Source organism: Perca fluviatilis, chromosome 17 (genome assembly GCF_010015445.1).
Source record: "Perca fluviatilis chromosome 17, GENO_Pfluv_1.0, whole genome shotgun sequence".
NCBI lineage: Eukaryota > Metazoa > Chordata > Actinopteri > Perciformes > Percidae > Perca > Perca fluviatilis.
Genome location: NC_053128.1, coordinates 24,625,929 through 24,650,139, shown reverse-complemented (window position 1 = coordinate 24,650,139; position 24,211 = coordinate 24,625,929). Strand labels below are relative to the sequence as shown.

Below are 24,211 nucleotides of genomic sequence, written 5' to 3'. Positions count from 1 at the left end.
CTGGCTCGTTAATTGCTTTCATCTGGTGTCCCGAGGTCTAAAAATAGCTCCATGAAGCCAGAGTTGGAAAAACTGGCAGCACTACGGGTCCTGAGGTCCTTTTGTGTCTTCAATGGTTTTTGTGGGTTACAGGAGTATGTGTCAGGGAATACGATGTAAGGGACAAATGTTGTTTTACTACATTCCATCAATAAAACATGTTTTTATGTGTTTGTCTGTGTTCAGGACTTTGATCGAAGGTCCCTCTTCACTGTGACATCCCAAGGCATTACTCCCAGCAGCCCTTGCTCTCGCTCTCTCACTCCGCTGGCATCACAGCACTATCTGCAGCTTCTTCAGCAGCAGCTACAGCAGCAACAGCAGCACACACAGGTGGCCGTCGCACAGGTAAGAAACACACAATCATACGCATTGTGCAGGTTGTGTAAAACATAGTCTCACTTTGCCAGACCTTCTTCCAAAGCGTGCTGAAGGAGGGTCTGGCTACTCCACAAAGCATTCGGGGATGGGAGGGAAAACATACTCTGGTTTATTGGCATTTCTTTAAACCAATCAGAATCGTCTTGGGCGGTGCTAAACTCCGCACAGCCGCTGCAAAATAGTCGTGCGAGACAAAACAAAAACTCAGATTGGACAGATAGTCTAGATCAAAGATCTGAGGAGCAGTCAACAATAGTCCTCATAAATCCAACAAATTTAAAATTCCAACGCAAAGAAAGCGGAAGGAAACGGAAAATACATGCATCCGGCGGAATTTCCTGCATCACTGGAGCAATCCTGGAAATGGAACACCAAGGATATAGACTATGTAAAACACAACAGTAACTGAACACACCAAGTTTCTTTGAACCCTCTACTGTATTACACCTTCAAATACAAGCTCAGATTTAGGGCTGCAACTAACAATAATTTTTAATTGTTGATACATTTGACGATTGGTGTTTTAAATAAATCGTGGTTAAAAAGGCCTGTCACGACTTCCTTGAGCCTAAGATGGCATCTTTAAAACGCCTTGTTTTGTTTGACCAAAAGTGAGAAACCTAGATATATTCCCTTTGTGACGATGTATGGCAAAGACAAGCAGCAAATCCTCTCATTTGACAAGTTGGAGCCAGAGAGCACTGTTTCACTATTTTGCTTAAACAATACTGAAACAAGTCATTGATCACCGAAGTAGTTGAGGATTATTTTTCTGTCGACTAATCGTTTCAGCTCCACTCATATTGGTTCTTCTAAAAATACATTTCTATTCACTTTTTCCAACGCTTTCATTAATGAGATTAACAGTTCCCATAGGCTTTTCTCTTTCAATTCAACTTGATTCTCACCTGTTTTCAGTGAAAGCCAGTGGCATGTACCCCTTATTTTTCCAATTTACTCTGACTTCAATTTCGGTTGGCCCAGCTGAACCCGACAGATTGATCCTGACTCATATTGTGGATTTAGCTCTTCCAATATGGCATGAATTATTAACCATGATTTGGCTTATTCCGTGACATTTATGACATCTTGCTCTTTTACTCAGCCTCATATTTATTTCAGTCAGATTGTGAAAACTTGGGGTATGGCATAAAATGAATCATTATTTTGTCAATTAATCATGCTTTTTCCCATTCTTAACTAGGATGCACAGCATCCATGGTGCACTTTTACTGTGCTTGTGGCTAATACACACTATTACACAAATGCAGGAAGAATTGTTTGGGAAATGCTTTAGCACAATTTAGCAGTTTAGAGACCTGTGAAGTGGATCTTCATCTTGAGTTCATAGCTCACTCCATTGAGTGTCTGTTATTCACAATGAAGCCCCAATAACGTGTGGGCTTCTCTGTTATCTCATGTCTTCTACTAATGCTCTCCCACTAGGGGGCAGCACCAACAAAGTAATGGAAGGACAGTCAGTGAAGTGTAATAAATTACAAGCAGTGCAACATTTGTAAATTTGCATCTCAAGAGATTCATCAAGCCTCCTATTTATAGCGTAATCTGAGGAACTGCAACACAAATGCATGTTTACTTTAGTATTTCATGTCTGATCCGGTTGATTGCACCGCCATAGCAAAATCGACCTGCAAGTTAATGATCCACCATAGTAGCCATCCCATCATTCTTTTCAGTTTCAGTCTCGATAAAATAAATATGGGCAGGATTATGAATCTGGTTTTGTCCCCATAATATCATCAGAAACACATGATGTGGGTGAGGTGGGCAGTGAGTGGAATTGAAAAGAAATAACCATTCAATGAAACACTGTGATGGATGATGCATCTACGTTTTGCATATGAATTGAATCGCGCCCAAACAAACACACCTCGCCCTCCACTACAGGTGCAGCTGTTGAAGGATCAGATGGCAGCAGAGACGGCGGCTCGCATGGAGGCTCAGGCGCGCGTCCACCAGCTGCTGCTGCAGAACAGGGACCTGCTGCAGCACCTGGCTCTGCTCGTGCAGCAGCTGAAAGAGCTGGAGGCCCCCTCCCCAAAAACACAACCAGGGCAGCCACAACAGGAGCCTCAAGCTAATGGACACAGTAAGTGACTGGTGGGAATCATGTCAGGTCAGGTTCCCCGTGTGCTGCAAGGCCTTGTCATTGCTCACTCCTCTTGTTGGCCCGGGGATGGTGGAGTCATGCATGACACAAACCATGACCCCTCACTGGCTTCCTGCCTGCAAACATCGTCAGTTGGGTTTGACGGAGCAGAAGTACCGCTGGCAGGTATTGAACCCCGCTCTGCAGGTGAACACTAGTGCTTTTCCCTTTGTACCACCTGGGTGTCCCTGATTTGGGCATTTTATTTGTACTGAGGAGAATGAACGTAGCAGTTAAATCTCGTTTAATGAGGACTAATGAGTTAGTGCTCAAACATGTTTTCTAGTCATTTTTAGAGGATCCTCATTTTATTAAAACAATTTTTAATTTATCTAAAAATGTTCACATTTCCGTAAGCAAAGAACATTTTATGTTTTCATATAGTTAACTTCAGATCAGATTGTCTATATGTTGCAGGCTCATGTTTTATACTTTGCATGCACTCTGTTAATGTGCATAATAGTGACGAGACTAAGGGTCTTCAGCCATGCCAGTGGCTCTGTGAGGCTGTATTCAGGCATAGCGCTGAGCTGAATACTAACACATCTTAGTTTATTGTGTTGGCATGCTAACATTTACTAATTAGCACTTTACAGTTTGAACAACAAACTCAACAGTTTATTTAAGGAAAAAATATAGATTGTATAGCATACCAATTTTTACATAAGGTAAACAAGAAGGAATGAAAATCAGCAGTTTTCTTCAATAAAGTATTTTGTCTCTAGTAATTTATGGAATTACTGAAAAAAAAAAAAAAAAACTAAAGGTACATAACAGTACCAACGAATAGTGTGACTAATCCTGCCTCTCTCCAGCATCATGTGGCAGGTTTTCTTCATCACATTGGATGTCTGCATCATCTCTAAATACAAATGAATGTTTCTATTGCTTTCACCTCCATTACTTTCTGAAAAACAGTAAGAACGCAGTTTTACTATTGTAAAGATATAGTGTTTTTCTTTTTCTTTTTGTAGCTGTGAACATAACCTCAGACATCTTACCTGGACATATTGGTATCTTGAACTTTTACCCGTTTCTCTCAAACAGTACAGTGTAGAATTATTTCATTTTTATTTGGTGTTTGTATACAACAAAAGACTTTCTGAGCTTTCTCTGTATAAATACCGTATATGTTCACTAACTAGTCTAAAATAAGACACTTGCTTAGGCTTTCAGCTAAAATTGCAATCAGCAGTGTTTGATAGGCACCAGACTGAAATCTATTTTGTTTTGAATGTGTGGTTTACAGTTTTGACAGCAGTGTGTTAGCATTTGAACAAAGTGCTGTAAATCTACAGTGTTGTGCACGTTGTGGTTAAAGTCATGGGATAAGTGTGTAGAGTTTTGAAAACTGTGTTCAAGCAATGAAAAATGAACTAGAGTTTGGTCCACATGAACTGCTGCTGTGGAGACTGTAGTTAGAGTTTTGCACATGTGACTCCAGTTGTGCCCACTGTCGTTTAGCAATCGAAAAAAACTGTAAGGATAATTTTTTGGGCTTTTTGGCCTTGACAGATTAAGACAGGAAGAGGGTAGAGAGACGGGGAACAACATGCAGCAAAGGGCTGCGGGTTGGACTTGAACCCGGACAGCTGCGGTAAGGACTGAGTCTTTGTACATGGGGCGCACGCTCAACCAGGTGAGCTAACAGGGCGCCCCTGACAAATTATAATTTTGACCTAATGCTGAAGCTAGAGGAAAAGTCAGTCAAATAATGAGGTACTATAGAGCTCTGGGTGACCACAGCCGGCGACAGTAATGTGTTCCTCCATTTCCAATTCAACAACGTCAAGACATCAGGAAAATCAAAACACTGATAGGCTTTTCCCACACAACGTCACGCGAATGTCTCGCTCAAGTTGAAATATTCCAATTTACGCGAATTTCATGCGTTTGCCTCATTTTGGTCGCCCCATTCGCGCCATGACTTTGTATGTAATCGTAAACATGCAAAAATGCCTAGGTGTAAATGTGCAATTAGAGCGGTGTCAATCCAACACATTTTTATTACTGAGGTCATAGTTAGTTAGTGGTATTTCTAGTGGTGCCCACCCCATGTTTGTAATTGGGTGGGCAAAACATTGGAAACGCCCCTAGATAAATTGCAGTCCAGTTAAACACTACTGCACATCATAACATCTTCATAAATACACATAGGTAAATTAATGCCTATCTGACGGCCAATCACAACTAAACATTATTGTTCAGTTGGAATAGACAGTTGCAATAGATTTGTACACTCACTTTGTCCCAAAGGAGGATTTTTGGAGGAGGAATTTATTTGCAGGAGCTAAAGGAACAGTCAGTCTTGCCAAAACAATAACGAATAATCACTGTGTGTGTGTGTGTGTGTGTGTGTGTGTGTGTGTGTGTGTGTGTGTGTGTGTGTGTGTGTGTGTGTGTGTGTGTGTGTGTGTGTGTGTGTGTGTGTGTGTGTGTGTGTGTGTGTGTGTGTGTGTGTGTGTGTGTGTGTGTGTGTACGTACGTGTACATCATGTTTAATGCTTGTATTAATCATGTTAGTCCCTCTGATAGCAATTGCTTATCTCAGACATGGCTGGCCTAAGTGCTTCCACTGGCACAGTGCCAGCTCCTCCTTTCTGTAATGAGAGTCAGCATTTTAGAAAAATAAGAAAGAGCCAACATGTTGTTTGTGGTTCACTGTCAAATAGTTTACTTATTCTTTTGATTCTGGCATTTTGTTGATTCGTCTTCTGTCTATTCCAGATGGTCAACAGTCACCATGCAGCTCCGTGTCTACATCAGCAAAGGCTCTGACTCTGAATCTGAAAAATCACTACAGCCAGACCCTGAACCAGCTCATCACCTCCACACCTGCATGGCCACTCCAAACCTCACCCCTCTCCCCCACCCAAGTGGACTGCGCTGAGTCCTACCTGAACCTGCTCAACCTGGAGAACAGCACCAAACCAGCCACATCCGTCAATGGAGACCTGGACCCCTTTATCAGGGCCAATGGGACAGCGGACAACAACGAGAGCTCATGCAATGAGATCGCCCCATTCACGTTAAGGAACTCTGCCAACATGGATGAAAAGTAAGACACTCTTTGTGTTATTAAATATTTCTTATTAATACTGTACCAATGTACGGAATTAACAGTCAGTCAACTGGCAGCGTGTAGTGTAATCAGATTATTTTGTAACATTACATTAAAGGAATAGCTTTACATTTTAAGAAAAACTCTAATTTGCTTTCTGGCGAGGAGTTAACACTCTCGTTCTCTGATTTTATATTAACTATTACAGTGCCGGTTGAAAATGTGCCTGTTTGGAACGAGCCGATTGCTTGGCCTGTGGTATTGCTGCTTGTAGACTTCTTCAAAACCAAATTGTACCCCAAAATGACTAACAGAAGGACCCCGAACCACTTAATTCGTAACTCTGTTGTATATCCTACTACTGACTTACAGTCGTGCTGTCCTCGACTAAAGAAATTCTTAGTCGACTAACACTTATACAATTTTGTCGACTAATCGATTAGTTGATTTAATTGACAGAGCTGTGCGCTTAGAGAGGTGGTTAAGACTAGAAAAGCACAATATAAATGTAGTTAATTAACCATCTGTAAAACTGAGTTTCTCCACAATTAATCCTGCAAAAGCACCACTTTAAATCTTGTGCTTACCATAAATGTGCTCATAAGTTTCTTGGAAATGAGTAATTAAGCATGAATAAGCATAAAAAATTACTTATCAACTAAAGAAATCTTAGTCGACTAAGACCAAAATGACCGATTAGTCGACTAATCGACTAAGAGGTGGCAGCCCTAACTTACAGTGTAGTCTACATCTACATCAGAGGAAGAGTGACATTGTACTACTATATTTACCTGACAGAGAATGTTGCAGATTCAGAATTTAATCACAAAATATCACAATGAAAATGTGGATTAATCACACAGTTGCCTCATGGACTCATGGCAGTGTGCTACCCACCTGGCCCGTTAGGAGAGCTAATCAGCACATATCCGTCTGTAATCAAGAGAGAGTGGTGTTATCTCGTGTCGTATGATGATTTAACACTTCAGCAGAGGTGTTGATTTCCATACAGGTTTAGTGGCTTGACGGTTAACGGTGAAGTAGGGAATTTGATTCGCGGGGGTATTTTGGCGACGGTTATTAGTGTTGTAAATTAGCAGAAGACTTAAAGGGGTGATAGAATGCAAAACCGATTTTACCCTGTCATAGTTGAATAACGACAGTTCGGTGGGTAAATAGGACATACATAAAAGCTCAAAGCCCCACTGACACCCCTTTACTATGAAAATCTCATATTTTGAAACTGCCGCTGAAAACGGGCGAATCCCAACAAAGCTGAGTTGCTTACGCAAGCATCTCAAAATCCGGAACCTTAAGAGAACAGTCACGTCCCAACATTTACATAGGCTACACAACTGACCTGAGATCAGGTAGTCTTCTGAATCTAGCTAGGTCACGCAGATCTCTGTTATTCCATTACAAAATTCACTTCAGAAACTTTTTTATGCGAGAAATCAACCATATAAAGCTCAAATATGGGCCGCTTACGTAAAAAAGGATGGCTAATTGCAAATTTTCTCCGACTGTGTGTCGGAGTTTAGTGCCGGGTTGGTGCTGCCTGGGTTGCTACATCGCCGCCCTGACGTAAGTGTCAGCGAGCTTTGTTACCCCGCGCAATCTTTTTACCGCAGCCCGCAGGTTCCAGTAAATCTTATAATGGGTATGTGTGTTGAGTTATTTAAACAAACAATTGGGGAAATAAAGCCTCTTTGGCTGCGAGTCTCATTGTTAGAGCCGCGGTGAGATGGAGTCCATCAATGAGAGCTAGCTAGCCTCCTCCTAACTCTGACATTCACAAAAATACATTCAATTGAAATCCGAAATCGGACAAGTGTTAGCTAAGCTTTGTAAGACCTTGAGGAACCTGTGATATTCATGCCGTGACGAAATTCAAACTGTAAATATACTTTAGTTATGCGAAAGTGAGCAAGCTGCGATATTTCCCCATTGTAATGAATGGGACATATAGCAAGCAGCTGCTGGTCCTACAAAGACGCCTTGCGTTCATAAAAATGCCTTAAAATCAAATCGGACACAACGGTTAGCTTTATAAGACATTGGGGAATGATGTAATATAAGTGGCGTGACGAAATTCAAACTGTAAATATAATTTAGTTATGGCGACAGTGTAGCTAGCTATCTGAGGTGTTTCCCCATTGTAATGAATGGGACATATAGCAAGCAGCTGCTCGTCCTACAAAGACGCCTCGCGTTCATAAAAATGCCTTAAAATCAAATCGGACACAACGGTTAGCTTTATAAGACATTGGGGAATGATGTTATATAAGTGGCGTGACGAAATTCAAACTGTAAATATAATTTAGTTATGGCGACAGTGTAGCTAGCTAGCTGCGGTATTTCCCCATTGTAATGAATGGGACATATTGCAAGCAGCTGCTCGTCCTACAAAGACGCCTCACGTTCATAAAAATGCCTTAAAATCAAAGTGGCGTGACGAAATTCAAACTGTAAATATATTAGTTATGCCGGCAGCTGGCCGCGGAGCCCCGTAGTGCAGTATCCACAAAGGGTGACTTTGCCCTGGGTAAGGAGCCCAGCAGGCTGCCGCTTTCTCGTCATACTGTGTGGAGCTCCTAAAGTCCGACACGTCTTACCAAATTTGCAATTAGCCATCAAATTTTGTAAAACGGCCCATATTTCAGCTTTATATAGTTGATTTCTCGCTTAAAAAAGTCTCAGAAGTGAATTTGGTAATGAAACATTGCAGTGTCTGGAATATGAGATTCTGTCGCTTCTCTAATGTATGTGTATTGGGGATTCGCTCAACCAATCAGCGCGCGTCTCTAATATGTGCGTATGGCAAGTCGCTCAACCAATCAGCACGCAGCTCATCTAAATATTCATGACCATACCATATTTGGAAGAAAAGCTCTTGTTACAAATAGGGCCAAAACACAGGGATGCATAAGGGCCAATAAAATATCAACCAGGCCATTTTCAGCCCAACCAATGTTACATACCCCATTAGGAGACCATAAGGAACAGTGTGAAATACCCTATATAATCATTCTATCACCCCTTTAATTAACCCGACCCAGGGTGAGTCTGATGCGCTCTGAAGAAATAATCTCAGAGATTACGTTATGTTCTCTCTCTGTTTAGAAGTGGTGAATGTAGGCTACAGCTCACAGCAACTTAATACGATCTAGTGTCTGGCTTTTGTTTGATATTTAGTGTTGACAAATGGCTTTTTATTGAGTTTGCTCTTAGCAAAATAATAGACACTGAAAAGCCAGCGTTACTTAGCGCCTTTTCCACAGTCGTGATGTTCCTTTCAGCTATCTGCTCGTGCTCCAGGAAAGTGAAGAAAAGTTAGTTTGGTATATCCAGCAATCATGTTAACGTTGGAAGCAGGAAAAACTGTACTGAATTCAAAGGCAGTAACCATAATGTTGTTATGGAGTCTGTTTAGATAGCTGTGGGCTAAAACTTGAACCCTGTTTTTTTTTTTTTTTTTAGCTTACATTTGTTCACATTTTTGCAAATTGGCTCCATTAAAAGTATGCAGAATTAGCTATTAGCAGTTCCTGTTTACAATGGGTCAATGTACAGACAACTATCATTGGATTACTTTCGTACTGAAGAAAACTTAAAAACGGGATGATTCTCAGGCAAGTTCTGGTGTTATGAGATGCATCTTTTCTCTATGATTTCTAAGCTGATTTACAAATACAATAACTTCCCATCGTTTTTTGCGTGGTAATTAGTAAGCTTTAGAAGTGCTGGTAGTGCATATTTTTTAACCTTTAGACAGCTAGCTCTTTCCATCCGATTCCAGTCTTTGTGCTAAGCTAGTGTCTGCTGGCTAATGGCCACATATAACAGTGGTATCGATCCTCTCATCTAACTCTCTACCAGAAAGCAAATATTTCCCAAAATGTCTGAACTATTCCTTCAATGTGCATACACATTCCTAATGTGGAACCAGTCAGTTTGTGTTTGAGGTAGGGGGCTACACAGTGACATACGCAGCCTTTAGCTTTTAGTGTTATTAGTGGAGAACAGCTCAACTCAGCAGAAACAGCCTGCAGCTAATGAAAGTGTGACTGTAATCAGGGGATTACAGAACACTGGGAGAAAAGGGTCGGGGTTAGACAAACAAAGAGGGGATCAGGTTGGAGGTGGAAAGAGGTAATCAGAGAAGCATGCGAGAGAGAATGAGAGTCAAGAGAAACACAGAAACTCCGTGCAAGTGTTTCTATTTCATGAAATAACTAATTTTTGAAAAGCCATTAAAACAAGAGTTGAGAGAGTAAAGACATTAAATGGAATTTTTCTTTGGAATAATTTATGATGAATTGTCTTGCACATTTTATCTTGTGAAGTGCTCACTGATACACAAGCAGCCCTTACCTTGAATGCATATATGGAGCCACAACATCTAATTACTTTTTAATGAGCTTTTTAATGAGCTTTTAATCTCCTTAAAGGCATCACAAAGACCAGCTATGGAAACAAAAAAAGAAACCTTTACTACATAAGATCAAGTTGAGCTCTCAAGACAAAGAGACTCCTTCCTATAAATTCCTATTTATCCCCCTCCTCCTCTCTCGCATCCTCTCACTTAATTTGTCTCTGCTCTTGCTTTTCACTATCTCTCCCTGAAAGCGAAGTCTCCAAGGAGAGCATGTTCAAGTTGATTTCAAAACCGACAAGTAGAAAAATAAGGAGTTGGAATTGACTCGGCGGTGTAGTGTGTATTTGGCGTGTGTGTGTGTGTGTGTGTGTTTATTGTGTGTTGTGTATGTGTGTGTGTGGCTGAGCTCCCTACAGCCAGACTCTCATCCTGTGGTTTCCTGCAGCACAGGCTCCCAGCCAATCCCAGCTCTTATGCCTGCACAACCTGAAACTCTACCCCAGTCCATATGTCAGAATAGTTTTTCTTTTGCATGAGTGAGGGGGAAACGCAAAAGGAAAGGGAACTTTAAATCTTGTCCAAAGAGAGGCATCTTGTTACTGTACATTTCCATCTGAACATTGGTTTCATCTGGGATTGTGTTGTGTGCCAGGCTGAACCCCTCCTTTTCTCTTTTATTTGTAATTATGTAACAACTGACTTCCCTTTTCTGTCTACCACTCTTCCTTCTGAGCTTCTCTGTCCCACCACGCTTTCTATTTCGTGTCTCAAAGGCTTAAAGAAAGATTCAGTAGCTTAAAAATATACCCCCGGGGCTTTTTATGTTATTTTTCTAAAGTGGCTTTCCACTCTCTGCCATCTTCCCCCTCTTTTATTGGCAATGTTTTTGCCGCCTCTCTTGAGTGACATCATCTTTCTGTAAATAGTAACCGTGCGTTCATGGGCATCGGAAAAGAAAATTTCCCAGTGAAAACGTCATCATTCACGTCACTTCATGTGGGAATCAGAGGTGGGAAACTGGGGCTAGATTTTGCTAACAGAGTTTCCCAGTTGGTGACGCGTTGTAGGCGGTTCACTGAAAATATTTCAATGACAATAAACTGTTTATTGTGAACAAACGCCTCTGCCAAGAAACATACACAGACATAACATGTTTCAAATTATTCATAAATAGGCCCATGTATAAAAAAGAAACACCTTATCCGTGTCCTTTCCCGTTCGTTGTCCTGCAGATAACACAAACAAACACCTGTCCATGTGCTGTTTGTATGCTCGTATAAGAAAACAGCAGCAAATCTTTGGTTATTGTGGTCTCCATGTTTTCACACACCTGATGCTCTCGGCTACGCCCAACCGTTGGTGGCAGTCATGCAACAAGTTGTTATGCCAAACGCCAATATAACAGAAGAAGAACACACATTTCCCGCCCATGTGACTGCGCTGGCTGTCGGAAAAACAACTTAATCACGGGGGTGGTCCCTGATATTCCCAGGTGGCATGAACGCACCATAAGCATAAACGTTTTTTCTAGGTTTAGAAAAGTCAGTTTATTACTGCAGGGGGAAAAAACACTAATTATTTTCCTGCTGAACAGAAAAATGAGCAGCAAAGAAATTTTGTTTATGATATGACCTTTCAATGTTATAATTGGTAACGTTATGTCGCTTATGTGGCTCAACTATACAACAACTTTTAATCACACTAAATCCTTAGGAAAATCAGACAAAATTAGGGTTGGGGAAATGGAAACTTAAGCTCCATTGTCTTATTGTGTTTCCCCGGCCAAACTCCTTCGCATTACCTTTGGCGCAGTCAGACTCCTGTACCCGCCCTCCCCCAGCATGGCACATTTTATTGCTTCTATTTGCTTTTGTTTTCTGGATTTCCCCAGTGGATCAATGTTTACAGCCTGAGTGGCCTTATTTTATTCTCTGCAAACTAGCAGACAGACTCCTCTGCCATCTTCTCGCCCCGTCTCTCCTCATCCTCTTCCTCCCTTTTTCGTCCTGCCTGAGCTGACCTCTCCCTGGGTCCAGTGCTTGTCATGCAACCTATTCACTTCACATTATTAGGGCAATTGTATGAGGAGTGGATGTAACAAAAATTAATTGATAGAAATGGAGATCATGAAAATCCATGTGAATTGGCCTCGAGGTGGAAATAACAAAAAAACTGAAGCGGTCAAATACGTATCAATTGAAAGATAGTGATAATTTGTGGATTGATTTGATGAACTTGATTAACATTTTATTTGGAACAATGTTGCTCTGATAATCAACAAGGTTGTGTTACTGTCTACCATTCATCATTCACAACACCCAGTTGGCATTTATCATGCCCCCACCCCCCCAACGCTGAGATTTGCTGCTGTTGTTAGTTTCCACAGCCAAACCGGAGCTCTGCTCCCTGCTCCCAGCTGCGTGGAGTGGGCACGTTTGTTTTTGGGCGGAAGTAAGAAAATTGGTTGCTGTAACTGATAAATAGAAAACTTGTATTATGAATGTAACAAAAGGAAAATTTGTCATTATTTCATGACTTTTCCAATCAAATCAGCTTTAAATTATTCAAATCTAATATCTAATAATCTAATTTAAAATATTCAAAATAATTTATCACATTTTTTTAATTCACATGCATTTTTATCAATTTGTTTTTGTTAACTTCCACCCCTCATACAATTTAGCTTTAAATCACACAGGCATTTTATCGCCCAGTATGGACCATAATCCATCTCTGCTCTCCAGCTGGCCCACTGACTCGAGTGCTATATGATCACTGCATATGGTATGTTGGCATACCACACTAACACTATATCTAACCATATAGTGAGTCACACTTTACACAACAAACAGAACAATCGAAACAGGATGTAATAGTAGACTTAAAATACACTTTGTGGGCAGAATTTTGAGCATTGTTATTTCCACTTTTTGAGTCACCCTCTTTCTCCTCTTATTTATGACACGCACAGCCATGCTAGTTATGTGGATATTTGGTCATAAACAAAAGTACGAAGCAATTTAAAATGTTGACCTGATAATGGTGCCGGAGGAAAAGTTAAGGGATCACTGAAGATGACAAGTCATCCTGCCTGAGAGGGACATGAATGAGACATTTTATTCAAAACCACAAATGTCATCCTCATTGTGTTGTAGAGGAAAAGTCAGAGGCTCACCAAAGTCAGTAGTGGAAATCATCTGGGGAACATGAATATCTGTATAAAATGTCATTGCACTCTATCCAGTCGATGTTATCTCAGTCTGGACCAACATTGCCATCCCCAGAGCCAAATTGCAGCATGTCCACACAGAGCAAAAACAAACATATGGTGACCAGCTTATATGAACACCCAACTATATAATATTCATAAGTGAGTCATCTTTTCCCTGGCATGGTATAGACTGCCTCTACTCTCTTACACTCTTTCTCTGACAGCATTGTATGTTGCATAATCACATTTCCTGACCTATCTGGTGATCATCTTCCTCCCCCTCTATCCGTTTTTATTTTCCCTCTTCATCATTAACATCATCGCCTGTGTGTTGGCTGCACCAGCAGCCTCGTCGGCCAGTAATTTAATTGCAGCATATCGGTAGGAGTGTAATGGAGGATGTTTACAGGCGTTTAGGTGGAGCTGGTTTGCCAGCTGGAGTTACACACTGCTACATGTTGTTGTTCAGAGATATACTCTAGTTTTTAAGATTCATCTGTGTTCTCAGACTCATGTCAGGCTGAGTGTGATATCTGGGGAGCTGAAAAGTCGGCCGGTCAGTCACTGAGTAATGATTGACAGGGACTCTGTCAGGCAGCGTTGCTCTTTAGGGTACAATTGCTCAAACTAAAAGTTTTGCAGCCACTTTGCAGTTCCTACTATACTCTTGCAGGCTCTCATGTTCATCCACCTACATGCTTAAACATCCCACACAGGCATCTCAGATGGGTGTTGCGTGTTAATTTCTTTACAAAAGCAACATGCATTCACAAAGGCCCAGTGTCCCTTCTCTGAGTTTAAACCTCCTACTTGTTCTTTCAGTTGCTTTTTGCATGTCTGTCTGTCTCAAAGGCTGAAGTGTAAAGAATTTTACTGGCAACATTCTTTTCTAGAGACATGACTAAATACGAAGATAGAGATGTTTTCTCATTCCATTTTATTTGTCTCAAACTGTTTTTTGATTTTTTTTTAAATACAAAAATATGTTTGTTTCTTGCTTTCATAATTGCCTGCTTTATTTCTGTTTATTGAGTGAGGTAAACCAGCATGCTGTGCTTATGAGTCTTATGTATTGCAGACACACAGGTTCATTTTAATTTATATAACACCTTTGCTGCTTTGGTCTCTATTGATTTTCATGTGACATTAAACAAGTCTTGGCAGTGCATAGCCTGACACACATCTCTAATACCAAAAAGTGAAATTTGAAGGTCCGTACCAGTGGTTCTGTATGTTTTTTTTAGTCATTAACTACTACACTTTTTAAAGACTTATCTCTTATCCTTTGAGGCCGCCATTGGTTTGCATTCATTTGATTGTAAAAGTACAGTAACTTGCAAAGCTAGATAACCCAGCACAGTGAAGATTTTTTTAATCCACTGGTCCCTTACATACAGTAGCTCCCTGATTCTCTGTAGTCTAACTGTTGCCTCTCTTTGGTACAGGTGCGAGGACCCTCTCCTGCTCTTCCTCTTCCTCATCTAACTATCCCTCATTTCCCCATCAGTCTGCTCAAACAAACAAAGTGAACCCCAAAATATTACCCAACGAGCAGGCCGCTGTCTTAAACCCACAGCTCATATGTTCCATCGTCCCGTCTCTATCCCTGTCCCTCTCATCGTTTGCTGCACCAGCCTGCTTCTTCCTAGGAGCCTGGGGAGCTTTCTTCCACTGGCTTATCCCTCTTCCTCTCCTCTTCCTCCTCCTCCTCATCTTCTCCTCTCTGCCCCTTCTCCTCCCTCTATGTGAGTATTTTCATGACAACCAGCATGTGAAACTGTCTGTGGCACAAGCACGGCACTCGGCATGTGGTGGATGAACAGTGTGGGTGTTTGCTGGCTCATGTTTAGGTCTCACCGGTGATTTCTCTGCTAATGACTGCATAATAACCTCCATTTACATGCAGATGTGGTTCTGCATTTGCATCGATGTAATCAGTGTCTTATGCAGGGTAGCGCTGTCTGTGTTTTATACACTTTGCTCGACTGTGAGCGCTTGTATTGTATCGCATACTTTTGCCAAAATAGAAGAAATGTTCTTGTCAAGATTTGGTATTATCTTGTCAGTGGAGGTTCCACCTGAACAGTAAAACTGTCAGAGCAGAGGTAGAAGAGAAGCACCCAAGATGCACCTGTCTTACACTCACTGTGTTAGTGGAGTTTGTGTGTGTGTGTGTGTGTGTGTGTGTGTGTGTGTGTTTTGTGTTTTTTGTGTCATGTGCATGTTTTGCTTTACTCAGTCTGACCAAATCACCATCTTCCAGGTGGAGAAAGTAATAAGCCCCGCCTCAGGCATGCACCATCCGAGGTCTTACATACTGTACTGTTGCACCAGTAGAAGAGAAGCAGAAGGAAATAAATTCAAATTTGTGGCTAGGAATGACAGACAAAAATATCCTTATAGTAGATAGGATAAAGGGTTAAAATCCTGCATACGATCAGAACATAATTGTTTTTAATTTACCCGGATAACAAACAATAATGTGAATTCTGTTGCCTTATACATGACAAATATTCAGCTTATTTTCTAATTTCAGAGCTTTCCACCCACAATTAAAAGCCCCAATTTACAATTAAATGCCCCAATTTAGAAGACATGAAATATTCTGTCTTCAAATGCACTACGGCAAAAAGATAATCTTACTTTTAAAAAAAGAAAACCCAATGAATTTCTCACTGTGATGGATTATCTACAGTATAACACATGCATTTCAAGTCTCTCTGCAAGTTAATTTCCATGCCACACTGAAAGGAACTGAAACCAGTGTGATTGCTAAATGCTACAGCAGAAGAAAGCATTCAGATATTCTTTTTCAGCAGTAACATGAAGTGTACGTGAGCTGTCGTAAATGCTCTGACTTGAACAAGCGCCTAATAATCTCCTTTAGTGTGACGACTGCTGTACAGCATCATGGTATAATGAGCACTGGAAGATTTGAGCACTGTGGGCCATATCACAGATCATTAGCTCGTCTTTCAGTCTGTGCACTAACACCGACAGTAAGAGGGGGATATTGTGCTGACAAGTTAAGTGTGTAATAATTTTAGATTTTAGAAATTCTGTGGTCTGTAGGCAACATAAAATCACCCTTTTCTAGTCCGAGCAAGTCCTCTAATACAGCTCTAAAGATCATACACAAAGAAATTTTGCTCACCAACATTGACATCCAAAATTGCACAAATATGTCATGAATCATTAAATTAAGGGCATGGAATCGACCTTTATGTCAATTCTTCTGTCCTTGTTTGTTATATATCTGTGACAGAATTTCCAAATTAAATAGACAAAAAAAAAGAAAGGCTAAAGGAAAAGGACACCAGCAGCTGAGATGCATGGCAGGTTGAATGAGACTAGAGCAGGGGTCTTAACGTCTCAGCGTGTTTTTTTTAAGCAAAGGACCCCTTAACTGAAAGTGAGACGGAGCAGGGTATACTACATACTACTACATATTGTATAAAATTAAGTTGCATATTAAACTCTGCCTACAGTAACGTGTAGGGCGGCCTAAGGTCTTTATACATACATTTTTTAGTGAATCATACTAAGCTATTAAAATAATAATGGTTGGCATGATTATAAAAATCATGTTTTAATGCTAAACATACATGTGGCACAGTAAATGCTTAGGATTAACTATCTGTGGATGGCTACCTTAGTGGCTACCCTACCTATAGGCCAGTTAGCCTATCAATATTTTTTCACAAATAGGCAAATAGCAAATTATATTTGCTAATAGTATGTTGGATTCATATTAAAACATTTTAAATACATTTAAAAAAAAAAAATTTCAAAGAATTTATAATTTGGGGGCCCCCCTGCAGTAAGTCTGGACTTGAGCGAGATGAATGGAGAGACAAAAAAAAATGGAGTAATAAAAGGAGAGGTACAGAAGTGCGAAGAGGGAAACAGTAGAGGGAGATCTGGCGGTGAGGTGGAGGGGTGTCAATGTGACAGAAAAAAGGAGTGCTGAGTCAAAGTTATGGTAATGAGACCAGCCTACTCCTTGATCCAGCTGCATATTCTTCCCCAGAACTTGGCAGCACACACATTGAAAAGTAACAGAAAAAAATTGTAATCCAATTAGTTTTTTTGCAAATAATTTGGAAAGCCAATCTTCTTTCAGTGCAGAAATGGGCCTTTTCACAGCATACCTTTTTGACTTTTCATTAGCTTTAAAAGCACAGGTGTAGTTAACATGAAGCTGAATGCATGGGTGTTTTGCAAAAATATTCCTACATAACTCATTACTTATGTAACACAGCACCTTAGCATGCTGACATTTTCTAATTAGAACTAAAGACATTGTATATCTGAGGCTGATGGGAATCTCATTAGTTTTTTCTAGTATAAACAAATTTTGCCATAAAAATAATGGACCTAAAACCAAAATTTGACCTGGCGATGGTGCTGGATGAAAAGTTAAGACGATCGGCAAGTTATTACAATTCATCCTGAGGAGTACATGAATCATGGCAGTTGAGCATAACTGTTGAGACATTTCACTCAAAACCACAAATGTGAACCTCATGGTGGCGCTAGAGGAAAGGTCAGTGGCATCAAAAAAGTAATTAGGATTTGGATTAGGATTCCTTTAGGAACTATGAATGTCTCTACCAAAGTGTGTACAAATCCATCTAGTAGATGTTGAGATATTTCACAGAATAAGGGAAATCTTTGACCTGCTGGTGGCCCTAGAGGAAAAATTTAAGTAAAGCGTTGATATATGTACAACATTTTATGTCCATCCATCCAATATGCCACTAAGACAGCCTCATTGTGTAGCTTGATGAAAGTCAGGACCATGAATGTCTGTACAACATTTTAATGGTAATCCATTCAATAGTTGTTGAGATATTTTTGTCTGGACCATGTGGTGGACCACGTTGCCAAACCCGATGATACGGCTTGTGTCAGTGGAGTTCAACTTGACTTTTACCCCCACAGTGCTGTGTGTGTGCTTCTCCATTTGTCAGTAGGGGAAATGGTGTGTATTTATCCCCGGCGATGGTTTCCCTGCATCATAATAAGTCTGTCATTACTGTAGCTATCAACACCAATCTCGTACAGAAGCAGAGACAGTAAATACATCAGCAAGTCACATCATTACTGAGACCAGGATTCAACCATAGACCTGATTTCACGGGGGGGGAGGGGGGGCAGTCACCAGAATAATGTGGATAAGGGATGCGAGGCTTGTTAACGGGTGTGTGTCAGGACTCATTTTCCAAGAGAATGACTGCGATTGTGTGTGATTGTGCGCACTGGTGCTTGCCGTGGCATTTCTGTAGTACAATCGGAGACACTGCAGTGTAGCTATTTCTGGTGTGAGGAGGGGAAAGCCTGCAGCTTTTTTCTCACTTCCTTACCCTTACCACCACCCCCCCTCATCCCCTCCCTCCACTTTTTTTCCCCCTTTGGCTCCCTTTCTTCCCCCTGTTCTCCTTGTATGTTCTCAATAGGGGAGCTGTGGGATGTAGATAAGCCCCTAGTCAGCCAAAACCGCAGGGAGCCAGACAGAAAGAGAGTGTTTCTATCTTGTCTAGTAACAGCTTACGTCACAGTACGTCTCAAGTTCATGGGGGATAATGTGACTGATGGAGAGGAAAACTGCCTGGAGGCTTATTCTTGTGCACCTGTTTGGTAGAGAGAAATGATTATGCTGAACTTGAATTAGCAAAATGACGACAATGAAAGTTTTCATGGATCTTCTCTCAACATGTTAACCAATAAAGGTACATTTTGTCAGACTTCACTAACCAGTGCCTCTGTTCTCTTCACTGGCAGATATAAACAGATGATCCCTAAACTTGACCCCCCACCCTCCATGAACCGCAAGCGGGCCAGCAGGACCTTGTCTCCGGGGTCAGAAGTCACAGCCGTGCCCACGGCCAGAGAGGCCACCGCTAATGATGGGGCGGCCAGCCACAGCAGCAGCCTCTCATTCCCCGACATTACCCCCAGCTCCTTGTCTTCTGCTGATTTCCACTCTCTCAGCAACGGTGAGAGCAGCTCCTGCTCAGCCAGCGAGGACTCGGGCGTGCGCTCCGAGACCAAGTCCCTGCTGTCGCCGCTCCGCGATGACGACGACCTGTTCGGGGACCGCGGGACGTTCTTAACGGCCTCCAGTGGCTGCGACAGTCCCGTGGAGGAGAGAAATGAAGCGGTTCTCTCTTCCTCTGAGTTGTACCATGCTGAGCCCCCCACCCTCGCCTCGCATCCGGACACCTATGAGCACCCACTGCCCTTCTCCTCTCCTATGAATGATACCTGCCTTCACATCAGTTTCTCTGAGGATGAGCTGCTGGAGAGCAACCAGGAAGAACCTAATGTCCCACAGCGGAGTTAGGAGAATGAGCTGATGGGAGACCTTCCACTACATCCTTCAATCAGCTCTTAATGCAATACTTACTCTCAGACCCTCCTATGTTTGCACTGGGCTCCATATCAGGACCTTTAATTATTCCGTCCACTTGTGACACAGTACAGACATAGCATATACCAGTTACTGAAAAATAATCTATTGTGTAAATTATTAGCTAATGGTCAGATTTAGTATTTTTGTAATAATATTAATGATCTAATTTACTTTTTAGTGACTAGAATGTTAAGCAGAATACATGTAGCAATTCTTGCACTGTTAAGGTCACACATAAGTTACCGTAGAATTCAAAGAGAATGAGGGAACACGTTTTATTTTTGCTAGTGGTCAACCTTAAAACGTAATTTTGTATATTGCTTCGCTGTGGTGCAAACCATTGTGGGAAGTAGCATTTTCTGCAGATATCACAGTGATCGTGATGATCATGCACATGTTGGTGATGTTGGAAAGAGCCTCGCCTTCTGTACAGCACCTGACCGAATGATGCGTGAAAAGAAAAGAACAAGAAAGTCAGATAAAGGAAACTGGGAGGATAGAAGTGAGCAGATGTAGTTGTGTTTTGGTTTATGCACACCTATTTGTGGTTGTGTCATATGTTTTTTTTCATTATTATTATTGGAGTTGAGTGGGTTTTAGAATGTTTTGTGATACTTGTGATACTTTCAGGCTTTGAAGCAGCACTGGAACAATTAGTGGAATATTTGAATGGATTTTGTATGCTGTATGTAGCATTGAATTTTAATGTATTTTAGTTTTGAGCACAGGAAGAAAGCGTACCCTCAAAAAACTTAAAAACCTACGGCCAGGAAAGCTTTGGATTGGACCCGTCTCAGTGGAGAGTGTGTTATAAAATAAACCCTCAGACTCAATAGGAAGATAATTGGGGAATCACAGAGGACACCGGAGAAAGACAGCTTGGCAGATGGATTTTCGCTGTTCAGCCTTTCACTTTGAGAAATCCTGAATCGCCAGCAAATTTGTTTCTTTAGAGCTGTCAAGATGAATTAAGCTGACATTGTGTGTAGACACACACATATTATGATAATTCTTTCAGATATTCATTGAATATCTGTTTGGTTTTGGAGTGGCATTTCTGACATTTTATAGAATAAGGGTTAAATAATCTGAGAGAATAATTTGCAAATAGTAAATTCCCTGTTCAAATTCCCTTTTAAAAATGTTAGTACATTATAGTAGAATAGTGTTTTATTCAAGTAAGCGCAGGTGTAACCTTCGAAATGTAGACGTTATAAGTGGACGTGAGAGGAAAAGCAGCTAAGGTGTGATAGGAGAGGTGGTGTAAAGGTGCAGGTGTCAAATGCCCACAGGCGAAGCTTTTAACACCCAGAAACGAGGCTTTTCGCAACATCACATGTGGCAGGAAGCTATAACAGCAATAATAATGGAAAAAAAATAAAAATAAAGAGGAATAGTTGAAGAACTTCAGCACTTGTGGTTTTTTTCCCCCTACAAATGTATACCCAGAGTATGTTTGTATTATATGCAGAAAACCACAACATCAGACTCTTATGTGATATTGCACACAGGATTAGGGCTGAAACGATTCCTCCGAAAAACTTGATTACTAAACCACTGTGTTTCCGCACGGGTGATTATCACTAGATACGGGCTCACGCCACTGACGAAGCGTCAGTGGCGCGGAGCCCGCAGCGCTAGTGATAATGTGGATCATTTGATGCAACAAAAAAAAGAAAAATCTGTACAGTGTCTCTATTGTAAAATCGAACTAGCTCACCACAATAGCAGGGGGTCAATGCTACATCATCTCAGTAGAAAACATACAGTTTACTCCTCCATTCCACGGAGCGAACCCGACACATGCAGGTAACATTGTCTACTGCTCTCGTCCACCACGCTGTTTTACACAACTACAACATGCTATACTCTGCAAATAACGATGTTTTATAAACAAGCTAAAACGAAAGCTATCGGTTTGTAGTCTTAACTGTTTATTAGTTTGCTAAGAATCTTGAAATTTGGACAAATTCTTGTAAACTTAGCTGCTGCCGGAGGCAAACCAACCCCTCCCCGCTTGCGTTATTATGGAACCCACGCAACTTCGAGGAAAGGCCCGGTGGTTGGTGTTAGGCATTGACCTTGAGTGGTTAAGGTTAGGGTAGCCGATTGGTCAGGGGATAGGACCTGAAATGACCTGAACAAACTGGGTTACGTTACCTTGCGTAAGCATGGACGCCTGGCCAATAGTAGTAGTAGTAGAAATTGCGTGGGTTCCATAATAACGCCTCCCCGCTGGATCGGTAAACCCTCATGGCTACTTAATGTGCACGTGAATGACGTCATCTGACCCTGCCGGTGATGTCTGCCTTCTTCATTCTTTCTCCTCACTCAGTTTTAGCCTTCTGAAAATGGGCCCCGTCTATCCCTGTTAATGTATGCAATTTAGGCAAAAGAAATGTTGCTTTTTTCTAAAAAGGAAACCTCTCTTTTGTATATTTACTATTGTGGTTTACTGTAAAGCAAAAGTATTTCTTATCCGATCACTCAATTAATCGATGGAATAATCGGTAGAATACTCGATTACTAAAATATTCGATACCTGCAGCCCTACACAGGATAAAGAGAAAATTGTAAAAGGAACTTCATTGCATGTTTTTACCTGCTAGCTTCTTTGATACTCTTCCCGTAATTTTCCATAACTACAGCATGTAAACAATTTTATTCAATAACTAAGTTGAATGCACTGTGGAAAGATCAGGCTTCAAACTGTAAGGCATTCACATATAGTTTTCAAACAGGCGCAGTCGAGGAAATGATAACAATAAGCTCACAGCTGGATTCAAACCATTGAGTAACAATGCAACTACAGGTCATTAAAAACGGTAACGCTGTTCGCTTCATCTCTTTGATTTGAATGGGAACAAGCTCTCCTCTGCCCTTTGACTCTACATTCATTAAATCTTACGTTCACATTTGGCATTAAGAATTCATGTCTCTCAAACTCTTTCCCACGTGTAACATTTTCAAGGATCATAGAGACTCTCTGTCACTTTCTCTGAGTTGTTCTGCTCCCGAGCTGCCTTTTTTAAAAGGGCGAGCGGTTTCTTCTCTGTTGTTACAGAGCGTACAAAGCTCGCCTCTGCTCAGTGTACACTGTCACTGCGAGGCAGGAACGGTTGACTGACAAGTTTAATGTGTTCAGGGCGTCAGTAGGATGCAGTAATGAGAACGGAAGCATATAGGAAATCCTTCAGCTCGAAGGTGTTAGAGCTATTATTTCCCCTGCAGCACTTGGATCTCGGGAGTGCAAACTACACGTGAAGGATTGGTGAAGTGTGTGGTGTGTTTTGTGGGGCACAGGAGCCTTTACGCCCTACTTCATGGAATCGGTCAATCAATAATGCAATATGTCTGTGCAGCTCAGAATAGCTGAAGCTTCTACCTGCTCTCTTGTTCTTTCTCTCCAGAGAAGTGGCCTCCATCTGAGCCAGTTCAATACCAGACTGTGATCAATCTGACGTACCTGCAAAGAGCCAGATCACAGCTTGACCATAGACTGACGCATACTTGGTTCTTTTGCTTTACATATATGTTTAAAGTAGATGACCATCGTCCCTTTATGTGTCCAGTAGTCTCGGATTGCCAGACCTATCTCCACATCGCTGTGGGGTAAGGTCTGGCTACACCACATATATATTCTTTGATAGAAGGAAAAAAGCTCTGGGTTGTTTCTTTAAACCAATCACAATTGTCTTGGGTGGCGCTAAGTTCTGGACGCAGCGACGGTGGCACTGCAAAAAAGTCTCAGGATGGAACTTGTTTTGGTGAAATATTTGCACCCCGCAAAAGAAAACACCACATCAAATATTAACTGTTCCCACAATACAGAAACGTGAGCTATTTGAATTAGTTGAATACATGGTTAAATGTCATTTGCTCCAGTGTATCGCTTTTCCTGGCAATGTACTTCCGTTGATCCAGATTATGTGCTCATAAATGCTGCTGAAAAATAATTATTATTTGTATAGACAGGAGCAAGCCGGTCAGTGATCAAATCTTTGTGTGTGAGGCTGGTGATCACAGATGCATATGGCTGCTCATTTTAACAGCTGCCAGTGGAAATAAAGATAAGACAGCAGATTTGGCTTTCTTGTTGCTTTTAGAGCTTGAAGAGATTTTCGAAATCATTCAAAAAAGAGCCTGAGCACTACAGTCTAAAACTGAGATTCATAAATCTGCCATTTTTTAAAGAAAATTGTAATTATGTTTAATTATTATTAATTATAATAATGTTTAGGTTTTTTTCCTGTTATTTGCAGTCTGCATTTATACAGGATTATATACAACAACAAATTATCCCCAAAAAGCCCACAGATTATCACAGCAGAGTGCAGTTTGAGTTTTAGTAGTTTTTATTTTGTCATCACTGCAAGTTTTACAGGCTTTTTTTCAAAGAATTCTTTAGAGCAGAGGTATATTAGAAAACAACATGGTTTGCAAATCCTCTGCCTAAGTTAATGTCATGAATAGGCCAAAATTTAAACCAAACACAAATGCTTCAGACACAGTGGAGCATCCCTCTGTGGCCCTGCCTAGCTACAGTTTTGCCTCTC

At 41.1% G+C, this 24,211-nt stretch overlaps 1 protein-coding gene across 2 annotated transcripts in view; it reads left to right on the top strand.

Annotated features, from left to right (window-relative positions):
* Positions 1-21,065, top strand: part of si:dkey-34e4.1 (carboxyl-terminal PDZ ligand of neuronal nitric oxide synthase protein) — a 52,988-nt gene extending 31,923 nt beyond the window's left edge. The window contains exons 8-12 of one of the 2 annotated variants that reach the window (XR_005636746.1): positions 226-387; positions 2,329-2,530; positions 5,318-5,648; positions 14,686-14,985; positions 19,025-19,142. Coding sequence is in view for 1 of the 2 variants with exons in the window: in XM_039780401.1 (XP_039636335.1) it covers positions 226-387; positions 2,329-2,530; positions 5,318-5,648; positions 19,025-19,586 (1,257 nt within the window). In the remaining variant the exon portion in view is untranslated. Of the gene's footprint in view, positions 1-225; positions 388-2,328; positions 2,531-5,317; positions 5,649-14,685; positions 14,986-19,024 lie in introns of both variants that reach the window. The other variant, XM_039780401.1, reaches the window with a different exon arrangement.
* Positions 21,066-24,211: the final 3,146 nt, after the last annotated feature.